The sequence below is a fragment of the Cottoperca gobio genome, chromosome 8, assembly GCF_900634415.1.
Source record: "Cottoperca gobio chromosome 8, fCotGob3.1, whole genome shotgun sequence".
In the NCBI taxonomy this organism is placed as follows: domain Eukaryota; kingdom Metazoa; phylum Chordata; class Actinopteri; order Perciformes; family Bovichtidae; genus Cottoperca; species Cottoperca gobio.
In genome coordinates this window covers 15,870,831-15,885,003 of record NC_041362.1, presented here as the reverse complement: position 1 = coordinate 15,885,003, position 14,173 = coordinate 15,870,831, and the positions used below count along the sequence as shown (strand labels likewise).

At 43.7% G+C, this 14,173-nt stretch overlaps 1 protein-coding gene across 1 annotated transcript; it reads right to left on the bottom strand.

Moving 5' to 3' along the window:
* Nucleotides 1-7,936: 7,936 nt before the first annotated feature.
* Nucleotides 7,937-12,365, bottom strand: actb2 (actin, beta 2). The gene is made up of 6 exons (XM_029438524.1): nt 12,212-12,365; nt 10,675-10,804; nt 9,985-10,224; nt 9,145-9,583; nt 8,852-9,033; nt 7,937-8,748 (listed from the first exon to the last, which is right to left on the bottom strand). Exons 2-6 carry the CDS (start codon nt 10,795-10,797, stop codon nt 8,605-8,607), a joined length of 1,128 nt encoding a protein of 375 aa, XP_029294384.1. The 5' UTR covers nt 10,798-10,804; nt 12,212-12,365; the 3' UTR covers nt 7,937-8,604.
* Nucleotides 12,366-14,173: the final 1,808 nt, after the last annotated feature.

The window sequence follows — 14,173 nt, the reverse complement described above, 5'->3', positions numbered from 1 at the left end:
TCAGCAATGAAACACAGCATTGTTTTTGCAAGCCCCGCCCATCTCCCTCGCTACCACCCAACCCCAGAGCAGCACAGTACGTTTCTCACAGCTGCTGTCTGATTGGCTGCACGGAGTGTCAATAAAAGTCCCAGTGTTAAAAAACAAAAACCACCCTGGCCGCTCGCCAGCACTATAAAACCAATTATGGAGCAAGGAGGTTGAGCCGTTTCAAGGTCCCCTCTCCCTTCAGGACTGAGTGATCAGAACAAGCGGTGGGTTTTTTTTTAGTGGTGGGGGGGCAGTTTCAAGGCGACCCCCCCCACCCATTTCCATGCTAATTATAATAGACGCTCAAAGATTTGGAAGCGGAAAGTATGGGGGCGTTGTTACCCTTAAAAATATTACATTCGTTTTAAATGGTGTGTGTCGTCTCACTAGTAGTGGATAATAGCCAGTAGTTCACTTTCCCATTACACCCCTGCTCCCCTCTAAAAAGGAAAGAGATGCCTGAATGCAAATATAAACTCGAGATAACAATCTCACGATTTCTAAAGGACCATCAATTATTCCTAATTGAATTATTCAATTTCATTTGGGCGTTGTTTTCCCATAGGCAAACCCAAGACAACACATAATAGGCCAGTCATTATGGATATAAGCCTATGGTTACAGGGAAAAAAGAAAGGTGAATGTGTTCCAAGCCAATAACATAGATTAGCACAACCATTAGGCCCGTCCCTACACGTCCATGAAAGCCATGAAGGCTGAGAAAAAGTCCAAACAATAACAATAATCTTAATTATTTTGTGTGCACTAACCACCACAAAGTTTGTTGGCGCTTCGTGTGCAGCTAAAACGTACAAATTGAGAATAAGGCCTATGCCTTTATTTATTAATTAGAGTTAAATAGGCTCATCAATGGGCAGGCAGGTATCACAGGTCTATTATCATGTACGCACTAAGACTTATTTGTGGTCGCCTTTATGCCAGCTATATTTGTCATTCTCGGCTTTCGGTATGCAAATGTTTTTAACAGGCTGTAGTTGAAGCAACCCTGGCTGTCTCCTTGTGTATACTCTGTGTATAGTCGTGTTTTAGCGGGGACGCACACAGATTTGCATTAGAAGAGGAGAAAAAGTGGCGTACTAATTTAGTGCCATTATGCCAAAATTCAGAAAGGGGGTGGTCGACCTTTGAGGCTTTACAAACATGACCTCTCAATCCCTCCTCGTGCACAGTGCTGTCATACTCTCGCGGGGTTTATTTGATCATACATAAGTTTCCTTTGAGTTAAACCACTCCGCGTTACATTTGCAAAAAATGTTGATTACATTTTTTTTAGGCGGTTTCAAGCTGCCCATGTCACCCCCCTCCACTCCTCGCAGTGTGTCGGTTTCAAGGCGACCCTCCGGTAGGGGCAAGAAAGCGCTACGGCAGACACCAAACCGTAGAGGAAGACGAGAGGGAAGCAGCGGAGGCGAAGCTGAGCAACAGCTACGGACGGCTGCAGCGGAGAAACGGGCCCGCCCTGTGGCTGCCCGGTGTTCCGGTGAGGTCGCGACGCCCTCGGTGGTCACACCTCGATGTTTGTTTTTTTTGCCCAGCAGGAAAAACAACCTTCACACCGAGTAAAAAGAGGCCGCTCCGCTCAGCGACCTGTCTGCTCGCAGCGCCTGTCACCCCTGACGAGACCCGGGGAGGGAATTACCAGGCGGAGATCAGAGTGATGTCCCGTCCCGGGCCGTCGGAGGGGACCAAGCCAGCCTTTGTTCTCCAAATGGCTCCGACTGGGAATTCAGACAATGCCTCTAGATTAGGGCCCTATTGTTGCTGTCTTTTCACCCCGCGCGCAGGAGGCAGGTTTCATCTTTTCGTTTCTGTTTTTCTTGTCAAATGCCGCGGCGCTCGTGGGGGGTTATCTCCACTTTGAGGTGGGCTTGGCGGTTGTACGGGCTGTGGAGCGCATTTGTGTTTTACAGAGTGGTCATGATTCCCTCAGATAATAAAGGGCATAATAGTTTTTCTTGTCCATTAATGTCCCATGTTTTACACACGGGGTTAATCCAACAGTAGCTTCAATTTAGAGATATAATCTTATATATCTATTTCATGACAATGTGGCCGTCCTTAATTACTGACATGGTGGTGAAATTAAAACACCCATCAGCGGTTCAGCCAAAATAATCCAATAAAAAAGATGTATAACATAACATAATTCTTTATTGCATTCTCCACCTACAAAATAAATAGAATAAGGTGTGGTTCATGTGCAGCTTCTCACTTTCCTCATTTGATGGTAATAACATGAATCTGATTATTTCTACGTTAGGACTTATCCCAGTGATGCGTTGCTGCAGAAGCAGATGGGACATTTGGTAGATTATGTCTTTTTATAGCCTATACACCAACTGGATTCTTTGATCATATTCCAAATTAAAGCTCCAAGCTTTTCCTCTCTGTGGGCTGCGGTGGAAAAATACTGAAAAACACATGATTTATAGCCTGAAACACTGTTGAGTCAATACAACACCACAGCCACGTTTTCATTCCACTAACATTGTTTTTATTCTGCCGACCAAAGATTACACAAAGAGAACATTTGTTATCCCTGACTCTTGTTTTAGGCTTTGTGTGTTTTTCTTTCTTCCCCTTGTTGTTTCTCTTATCTTTGTCTGAACACCATATCTTGCATCATACCTCCAGCCGTGTGGCTGTCCAAATATCATTGTTGGGGTTTGGGTTAATTCTGTCCTATCAGTTAAAGGATCAGGTAAATGATTTTATTTGGCCGGTCAGACTATCTGGTTTTCTGCAGGCGTGTGGTTGCGTTAACCCACAGGGGACGAAGCACAGAGGCAGCATTGATTAATTCAGCAGGGGGGTTAGGTCCTTTATGGAAAATAAATACATAAATAATTAAACAAGAAAGATGTCACCCTGCATAAGCATCCACCCTTCAACAAAAGCACTTCAGTTAGCACATTTGACTTAGGCTGCAAATCAAGCCTGAATTTATGATCCAACTAAACATATTTTATACAATACTCCTTAAATGGACAAATGGACAGCAGGAATAAATAAGAGATATTTTATGTGACCCCTCACACATCAGTGCGCCTTCATGCCCAAAGTGCTAAATCATTCATAATACCTTGTCTCATGCTCCACACAAGTAGCCGACTCTTATCAAAGCCACTGCTGCTGCACTGCAGCAACGCACAGCCACTACATGACTGTGAACAGGGCTAATTGCAGTGTCATGTTTTGTGATGGAACGAAACAAAAATACATATATGCAATAATAAACATGCGGCTGAGTCTGAGATGACTGACATCACCACACACTCACCATCCCCCCACATGCACACATACAGCTCTCATGGGGTACCTGCCAATCATCAGACTGTCAGGCAGTGGCTTGCAGGGTTTCATGGTGGATCACCGGAGGGGGGGGGGGGGGGGGTAGAAGTGGTCAGATGACTTGAATTCACAAAGAAAAATCTACACATTGTCTTGTTGGTTCACACATGATTATCTGTCACCACTAATACGATTCATTTTCATGGTTTTGTACTAGCTTCAATAAAAAGAGTTATATTTTGTAAAGCTGTAAGGAAATATCGATACAGTATCGTATCGCGATATTATGTGATATTGTATCAATTCTCCAAAACACTGTGTCTATGTTTAATGAATAGTTTACATGCAAAGATGAACTCAGTCAATACTTTACAACATGTGCAAAGATAAGCGCCCTCGTAAAGCAGTGCTATGATGTTTGATGTTACAGGGATTGTAATAAATGCAAATGCAGATCCCCCTGTTCTGTTTGCATAAAAAAGTAGACTTCTTCTACTCAGATTTTACGCACATGGTTCTTTATCCCATGACAGTTCTGTGATATATTGAATTGTAAGCCCTGCATCATGATACATATCATATCGCCAAACTCTCGCCAGTACACAGCCCTAGTATTTTTGAATGATTGGATGTTGTATTGTGTATATGCATATGATCATATGTGTACTTCCCATACATTACATTACAGTTCATTTAGCTGAAAATAAACATACATTACATGTATAGCAGTTTATTCATTTAGCAGGACTAAGCCACAACACTCTTACACGTAAAATAAATAAGTTGACCTACATTTCTACTACATCTAACCAAATTTAATACCTGCAGTTAAAATTCACAACATCTTCTATGTTGGTAAGTCGACGTGTACAGTCCCTGTCTAACAAATCGTTAAAAAGCGGCCAAATGTTCGCAGTTTAAATTCTATTTGAATTTAATCAAAATAAACACCCTTATTTCTGGAAAATGGTACCAAGACAAGAAGTCAGAGCAAAGTGATTCCCATCTGCCACTGCTTCAACCCAAGCTGGGGGGATGGATACAGGGTGGCAGGGGAGGGGTTGTCAACCGTGCATTCTGGGTGCAGCTTGAGCAAGTATGTATTTCTGGTGGCTGATCGTGTGCCAGCACTCTTGCGGTTAGAGCTCCAAGAAATCGTGGGGTTTTTCTCGAGAAAAACCGCCCAGCCATCACCACAACCGTAAGGGAACATTGATGCGACAGAGCACATCTGTACAGCAGTGATGTGTCAGGGCCGCTGAAACCTCAAGAAGAAAATAGAGAATGCCTCCGGGGGCCTCCACACCTCTTTTCAATCCTGACACTGCCTTTCTCTCTCTCTCTCTCTCTCTCTCTCTCTCTCTCTCTCTCTCTCTCTCTCTCTCTCTCTCTCTCTCGCTCTCTCTCTCTCGCTCTCTTACCCTCGTGGGCACAGAATGGTGGAAAAGGTAAAAAGTCTTAAAATACTCCATTAAAAGTAATTTCCTAAATTTCCCTCTGGATTAATAAAGTATCTATCTATATATGTTCAAATTTCATAATGTTACACAAGTAAAAGTACACAAGCACTTAATTAGTAAACCCCTTTAAAATATTCATATTATTATAGAATATTATGTCATTCTGTTTCTATATTTAAAACATACTTAAGAGCATTTTAATATTGTAGTTCATTCATGTGCAGCCATTTTTACTACTGGGTAGATTAGTAGTACAGTACCGCATCCTATAACACAACCATGGCATATGATTTTTTATGTAGAAGCATGTAGTGGATTATAAAGTACAATTGTTCCCTCTGAGATGTAGTGGAGTAGAAAGTAGCATAGCATCGAAATAAGTAAAGTTCAAGCTACAGAGAAAGTGCACTTAGTTACTTTCCACCATTGATAACAGGCCTATTTTGTTTTGACTGAAATATGTAAAAACAACAGATTAAAAATTAACCAACTGCCCAGTTTTCATAGCCTCCTGTCAGTCAGCAGCTCACTGACAGTAACAACACTTTGCATCTGCTGTCAGTCAATCAAGCTCAACTAAAACAGTGGGATAACTGCAGAGGGGGGTGCATTACCTTCAGTGGACATGTCACCCCGGGTAGAATGCAAATCACTCTCAGGGCACGCAGAAACAGGAGCTGCTGTATTTGAATATGATCAATTATTCTCTGCTGGCCTCCTTCTGTCAGCAGTAGTAGCCTTCTATTTGCCTTTCACCCAGTTTACATGCCAAACAGGCTCGAGTATTGCAGCGGCCCCATCTGTTGGAGAAGGGGGAGAACTGCATGCTGGGATGGGATCAGTGACCTAGACCAATGGAGCTTCTACAAAGCTGCACAGCTGTAGTAAGTGGAGGAACACAGCAAGCCTCATTGTCTGAACAAATTGGTCCCCCTCTGTGTCGTCTCTGGAGTGCCTCATTCACAAACACCTGCAGTGCTCACACACCTGCAGACACACGAGCACGATAACCTCGACAAGCACATGGGAAATGAAGTATGGCTGCACTACGCACACACACACACACACACACAACACACACACACACACACACGCCAAGTACTCCTTCCCTGCCAGTGAGTGTTTTGCTGGCGTGGCAATAAAAGGATATCAGAGGGAAGCAGTCTCAGCAGAATCACAGGCGGGGGAGGGGGCTGCAGTGAGATGGAATAAATTTACACCTCCAAACACACTTGATCTTCAATGTGTGTGAGCATGCAGCACGCGGCTTGTGTGCACCCCCCGGACTTTATGCATGCATATCAATGTAAAAACTCTCCATATGTTCCCTGCAGGCTCATCATATATCACCAGGTGCCGCCATGCAGTCCAGAATACTGTGTGAGACGGGGACAACCTGACTGATGGATGCAGCATGACTTTGGCAAGTGCTGGATCTGTGGTGTCATACACAGAAACAGGATATTATGATGCATAGAAAAAGAGGGTGGGGCAGCACCATCCTTCATCCATCTTATCCTTTTCTTTTCTTCTCTTTAGATGTGCCTGTGTGAAGCTGGTTTAAAACACGCTCAGGTACTTTAATGGCACGCTCCATCTTTTTTCCATTTTACTGCTGTGTTGAACACACAGTTTACATATTCATTGTCATTTTGCCTCTTTCAGCAGACCGATAATACCATTAAATCAAATGTAACTTTATTATCAAAGACTGGAAATACACAGCCCTTACACAAGCCAGCATAAAAAACCATGGGTTTAGATGAAGCTCTGTACATGAGCTTTAATAAGAGTTAAAGTGTTGGGATGCCGAGAAAAAGGATAGCAGCATTCAGCACAGTCACGCCTCACTTTTGGATATTAATAGAAATGGGCCTTTGTCACCATCTGCTGTCTAAACTGTGCAACTGCTGTAAATTCACAATACGGTTACGGTTCCAGGATGGACCTTAGTGGGGCCTGTACTGACCTTTATATTCATAATTCCACACCCGAGTCCGCTAAGGCAGGTAACACTGCAGCAAATAGGTCAGCGTAAACCCTGAAGCAGAATACAACAAACACCGATAAATGTTAACATATAAGACTTGGTTCTGCTATGATGGTAGAAATCAGGAAAAGGCCACATCCTGCTGAATATTTATGTTCACATATTTCATGACTTGACTAAATGAGATGTTCATAAAATGCAATATTTTTTACACGTCAATGAGAAAAGCTGTATTCAGTCTGTGGCACTACTGGGTGATGAGAGTATTGACGACAAAGGTGTGTTAATGGGATGGATCCACACACAGGGTATTCTAAGATATGACATTGTCAGATACTAACCATGGTACTATAAAAGTCCTGAATGTGACAGTCACGCCAAGAAATAAAATAATTATCCGGGTCAGCTAGAGTCATTTGTCCATCAGTAAACTTCTTGCATCGTGCCACACATTTCTGATAAGCTTAAAAGCGGTTTTATGTCATATCCAGGATTTATACTGCTGCCGTTTGAAAATACATTTGCATCAGAGTTCAGTGCAACACACAGGTGAACAAATACAGGATGTTTGGGGTTGTCCTACCTTTTGAAAACACCTTCATGCCCTTTAAACTTAACTCGAGCTGAAACTGGAGGCTGCCTCAAGAGTTTCTGGTAGAACTCCAACATGCTGTGACTAGCAGGATTTGAGAAGCCCTGAGGTGAGGCATGCGCTGCAGGTCAACAGCTGACTTGTTAGTTTGTGGAAACACAAACTGCTGTCTGGGATGGAGTCTACATATTAGATCAGTCATCATTGGTGTTTTTCATATAGTCTTGTGACAAATGTCTCATACTGGATCACAGAATATATTTAGTCCCCTGCAGCCACTAATGAGCTTCATGCTTTCATTTAAGTTTAGTTGACCTATGGTGTCTGTTGGGAGTACAGCCCCAACTGTTTACATGTGCACGAAAGAACTTTGATATAGTATTTACTGAAGGGCTTTCTGATAATTAGTTGAGATCAGATCAAGACTTGCAGTGTAGTCATTTATATCTGAAAACTCATTTTCACACAGCAGTGTTTAGCTAAAGTTAAATGTTCGATAAGAGTTGGAAGTCACATTTACATAAACATTTCATGGAAGACAAGAGTCAGACGTCATGTCGGAACACATGTGCACTTTATTGGGATTGTTTAGTCAGTGTACAGGTTGGCCCCACCGGTCTGGCACCCCATGTTACCCCATCACTTCGAGACCCCTTGCCCCACCACCCCGGGGATGAAACCTCCAACAGGGGGAAGAAGAGGTCACGATTGGGTTTTGCATAACAAAAACAAAAAAAAAATTAACAGGACCAAGATATTTTTAAGGCTGAAAGTACAAAAAACCCAGACATAATTTACATACAAGCGATACTACAACCATGTTTAAGTATGCGCCAACCACTGGGCAGCCTTCACAGAGGCGAATACGTGTCTGAACAATGCAGTTAACATTTGGAATCATGTGTCTGAACAATGCAGTTAACAAACATTTGGAATGACTCAAAAGAAAAAACAAAAATGTACATTTTTTTAAGTCCCCAGATGCAACTGCAGAACCCTGGGGTGCTTTTTTGTAACCTAGCCAAAACATTACGGTCTCCTTCATCGTTCCAGTTTAAAATCCTGAGTCAAGCGCCAAAAATAACTGAAGCCATGCCAATGAGTTGGTCATCTAGGCTCTGCGCCTGAGTGTGTATGAGAAATGTGTGGTGTGTGGTTGTTTTGCACAGAGCTGAAGTTGTTGGGCGTCTGGTTGGGGAGGGGGAGGAGGAACAGTCTGTTTAGAAGCATTTGCGGTGGACGATGGAGGGGCCGGACTCATCGTACTCCTGCTTGCTGATCCACATCTGCTGGAAGGTGGACAGAGAGGCCAGGATGGAGCCTCCGATCCAGACAGAGTATTTACGCTCTGGTGGGGCAATGATCTGCAGACACAAGAAACGCATTAGGATACCATTTTCCTGCATTAATCAGACACCATGAGAGCAGCAACACAGTCACTGCTGGCTCTGCTGCAGGTCAGCTCACCTTGATCTTCATGGTGGATGGGGCCAGGGCAGTGATCTCCTTCTGCATCCTGTCAGCGATGCCGGGGTACATGGTGGTACCTCCAGACAGCACGGTGTTGGCGTACAGGTCCTTACGGATGTCGACGTCACACTTCATGATGCTGTTGTAGGTGGTCTCGTGGATTCCGCAAGACTCCATTCCTGAGGGCAGATACAAAACACAGGTTAGCAAGTGGAAGTGCAGGGTAACTATAAGGGTATAGTGTGTCTTTAGCATGTAGTGCATGTTAGAGCTTCATTTGTTAAACATACCGAGGAAGGAAGGCTGGAAGAGGGCCTCTGGGCAACGGAACCTCTCATTGCCGATGGTGATGACCTGTCCGTCGGGCAGCTCGTAGCTCTTCTCCAGGGAGGAGGAGGAGGCAGCGGTGCCCATCTCCTGCTCGAAGTCCAGGGCGACGTAGCACAGCTTTTCCTTGATGTCACGCACGATTTCCCTCTCAGCTGTGGTGGTGAAGGAGTAGCCACGCTCTGTCAGGATCTTCATGAGGTAGTCTGTGAGGTCGCGGCCAGCCAAGTCCAGACGCAGGATGGCGTGGGGCAGGGCATAACCCTCATAGATGGGCACTGTGTGGGTCACACCATCACCGGAGTCCATGACGATACCAGTGGTACGACCAGAGGCATACAGGGACAGCACAGCCTGGATGGCAACGTACATGGCGGGGGTGTTGAAGGTCTCGAACATGATCTGCAAGACAAGAAAACATTTTAGCATTTTCAATCACAGCACAAGGTATTTAGCTTCTGTGGCCACTGCACTCACTACATGCATTAGTGTGAGGCTAAGGTTGAAGTTAGTAGAGGAAAGTGCAGAAAGTCAACATTCCTTCACACTTGTGCATGTCAGATGTCTATTAAGTGCTGATCTACTAACTCAGCTACACAAGTGCAGAAAAAAAGGCACACAGTCAAGAGAGACCTGTTGATGATAGATCATCTTATAGGAGAGAAGTCCTGGAGGAGAGGGGAGAGGAATGAGCAAGTGAGAATGGAATGGAGGGGAAAACCAAGGAGGAAATGAGGCAAATACCTAAATGTCTTTGCTAAACTAGAAACAATTCTGCATGTCCACAAGTTAAGTGTGTGTACCTGGGTCATCTTCTCCCTGTTGGCTTTGGGGTTCAGGGGGGCCTCTGTGAGCAGGACGGGGTGCTCCTCGGGGGCAACTCTCAGCTCGTTGTAGAAGGTGTGATGCCAGATCTTCTCCATGTCATCCCAGTTGGTCACAATACCGTGCTCAATGGGGTACTTCAGGGTCAGGATACCCCTCTTGCTCTGGGCTTCATCACCAACGTAGCTGTCCTTCTGGCCCATACCGACCATCACTCCCTGAAAACAAAAGATCAGATGAATTGTTACACACAATTCTGCACTGAAACATGGAGATGTGTAGGGACATCCATGTCTAGTTACCTGTAAAGATCTTGACTATGTACTGTCTAGGAAATCTAATTAAATGGCATAGACTATCCACATCATAATCTTTTATACTTGCATTATTCATTTCAATTTATTAATTGTACTCATTTCTTTCTTTGTGCTGCAACATCTGAATTTCCTCTCTAGAGATCAATAAAGGCTAATCTTCTCTAAAGGGTGTCTGGTTTTAAATCTCATTCAAATTCATAGCATTCACACACTGAAGCTTTTTTGAGCTAGCATTCAAGAAATTCTAAAACAACTTTTAACTACATAGAATTATTAAGTTAATTGGGATGGTCAATTAAAAATATTAAAAATCAGCAGTTTGGCTTTATTCTGTGGAGCTCAATCTCTCACCTGATGCCTGGGGCGACCGACGATGGAGGGGAAGACAGCACGAGGGGCGTCGTCTCCGGCAAATCCGGCTTTGCACATACCGGATCCGTTGTCAACAACCAGTGCGGCGATTTCATCTTCCATGGCTGAACTGTGAAGAAAAGAAACACGTTAAAAACTCAAGTCTCACATCCGCCCTGCAACAGCGCCGGACACTTAACTTCCTGTTAACCAACCAGTGGCAGTTCACGAAACTAGCCGCTGGGTGGAGCTCGTGCCGCACATTCCGAGCAAGCCAGACAAAAGGAAGTGGCGCTGCATTCTGGTATTACCATATAAGGACATGGCTCGGTTTTGAGCAGCTTTGCGGCTACCGGCGCCATGGCGCGCGGCCAGAGTACAGCAAGAAAAAGGAACATTCGACATATCAGACCCTGCGCGACCACTCCCTCCGGTTCACTACAGTTTAACTTCCCCCACTGCCCCCTCCCATTGTTGCTTAATCATAGTTTTAATCCGAAATCTTTGCTTCAATATCACTGCGTCATACTCAGTCATTGCAGACTGCCCATCTGGACACGACTGCATACATTACTATCAATTCAACATTTTTCACAATCTTCTCTGGCAGCAACCTTCTAAGACGGGCAGAAAAAAAATCTCAAGTTTCGTAATTAACTCATGTTGACTCATGAATGGTCACAAGTCCTTGACTGATACTCTCTCATGAAAGCCACGCCTTTATAACGGTACATGATTTGTCATTCGCATTTCCCTTTTTTCCCCTCCTCAAGTGTGTAAATTGACAAGACATTAATTTATTGCGAAACAGGTCTATTAAATTAAGATATTCCCCAATTTATACTTTTTGCAGGCCTCATATCCTTCCCCCCCATTTAGAGGAAGTATCATTACTACGACGATAAAGTGAATTCTAACACGCCCAGGAAGTGGACACAAGTGTCAGTGGAAAAAATAATCGACTAAAATGCGACTGTTGAAAGTCTGAAGGGCGGTGTTAGCATGATGTGGCTAAGCTACTATGCTAAAGTAGGTCACACCCCGCCGCATCGGGCGCACAAAGGGAGCAGCCGGTATCCAGACGACCTCAACTCAAAAGCCTCTTTCAAAGTACCCTGATGGGAAATAGAGATGAGACCGCACAGGAATACTGCAAATGTTGCGCCAACTAACATTACACGATGACCAAGTTAAAATAGGACCATCAACTTAAGGTAACATTAAACCGCCTGCATCCAAAAGCACCTGCGAGTCACATTGGCACGAGTTCAGCCGTCTGGCAATCACCACTGCGTACTTTGATAGAAGCAAAATACAGATACTGGATTGTTTCATGATTACTTTGTTCAAATAGTTAAGTTAAATTAGCAGTACAGTTGGTGTATGACAGGACAAAGACCTCGTGGTGCCTGCCATCTTTTGCATTCAAAATGACACATTTCACAGACAAGTGCATTAAAAACACAAAGCAAGTCACTGTTTACTAGAAATATGATTGTAAAAGTATGAATCTGCAAGTAATGTTTCTGTGTCTTACCTTTTGGGTGGGGGGCTTTTCGCTTTAAGGGAACCGGTTTCAGGCAAATGATATCCCGCACAAGCTGCGTGTAACGGCGCTCAGAGTGAATCCGTTATCTGTGGGTGCATGTTTTTATACTGCGTCAGTTGCCCGGCTCGAGCCATAAAAGGTAAACTTTCGGAATAGCGCACTCTGATTGGTCTAGCGTCATGCACTAGGGCACGTCGCGTGCACACTGTGGTGCACTGGGCGCTCGCGATTTGAGGGAGAGAGAGAGAGAGAGAGAGAGAGGGGAGGCGATAATAGCAAAGGATTGGAGAAAATAAAAGGGAAGGGATTGATGCTGTGAGGCCTAGTAAACCTAATCTCTTGATATACTGTTTTATATACAGGTTAAATGATGTATACACTTTTATAAGAGTGGAAATGTCTTCTCAGTAGCTGTTTTAACTGTCGGGCACATAGCCAAGTTATATGATAATTGAAAGAGCTCAGCACCAAGGACTCCTCCCTGTGAAGGCTGCAAAGGCCCAACACTTTTTATCCAAAGGCTGCCCTCGTTCCAAGCTCTTTTCTTTATATTAAAATGACACTATTTGATTATTTCAGACAATACAGAGAATGGGGGAGATGCTGATGTTGCTGTCCACTTTGAAAACCAGCTGCAAGCTCGGTGGGAGTCACAGTCACTGCATCACCAGGTCAAACACATGACACGCATAACACACTGATCTGCCACAAGCTGGGGAATGACCACTCTTTGTAGGCCACCCCTTCCCCATACTGCTGTTGATAATGTTCATTTATTGATTAAGTATTTGTGCTTTGTGGCTATAAAGGATCTTGGGCTCCTCCTAAATATCCTGTCAGTGGCTGCTTGCTATAGTACCTCTCTCTCTCTGCCGGGGATTCAATAGTTTGACAAATGTTTGTTGTTTTAGGACAGGAAGGGATTTGTTAGTATTCTCAGATTTTAATACTGTGGCAGTGTACTAGATGTGGGTGTTAAAAAGAAAGATCAATAATACCCTTCAGACAATATACCCTGTGACAAATACAAAAAAGCCCACTGAGTGAAAAGTACTAGCCTAGAGATTTTCACTTGGTGTTTCAGCCATCTTTCAATCATTGTATGTCATTTTCAACCACTACGAAGCAGGAAGACTCTCCCCTCTACACAGATGGGATCAGCACTCCCATTCCTCCAGCTAAATCAAATCATTTTGACCTGCTCTTAGTCACCTCTATCAAATAAAACACAGACACACACCCCTACTATTTCCACTTCCTGGTCCACTGCATTAACGTAAGTGTGGACTTTTAAAACATTGGGCCTCTGCCTCATTCACATCATGACTAATGAGGCCCATGTGACACACAATCTCAGATTTTAGCCGTCGGCCTGCAGGCTAGTAAAATTTCCATTCATGATTCATCTGCATTTATTAAGTCTCCATACGCAGTCGGACCATATTATCGTAAATGATGCCACTACACTTTTAAACACTTTTCTTTTCTTATACATTTTTCTTTTATCATTTCCCCACATGTTCACCTTCTTGTCCTTAATATATAACATCTGGCATACACCTTTATTTATTTTGTGCGCCACACCACAAGTGTACACGTTAGTAGAATTCTTAAGTAAATTGGGAAGGTAAATGTAAATCAAAATTCATAATAAATCCTATAATTGGCAATGCCTCAGTGCCATTTAAGCAGCTGCAACTATGGCCTCAGAGACTTGCAGCAACTTGCTCTTCCTCCTTCACCACTTCCCCTTCCTCTCTCTCAGTTGCATCAAGCCCTGTGTTCTCGTCTTCTCTTCCTTTTCCTCATTCATGATGTTGAGTTGGCTTTAAATGGACATGATTGTCGCCCTTACATGGTTCATATGACCCCTTTAAATCAGCCACAGAGAGCTCAGTGTAAAACAACACTTGGATATGCAATACTGTGGAAAGATGACGATGACTTGTG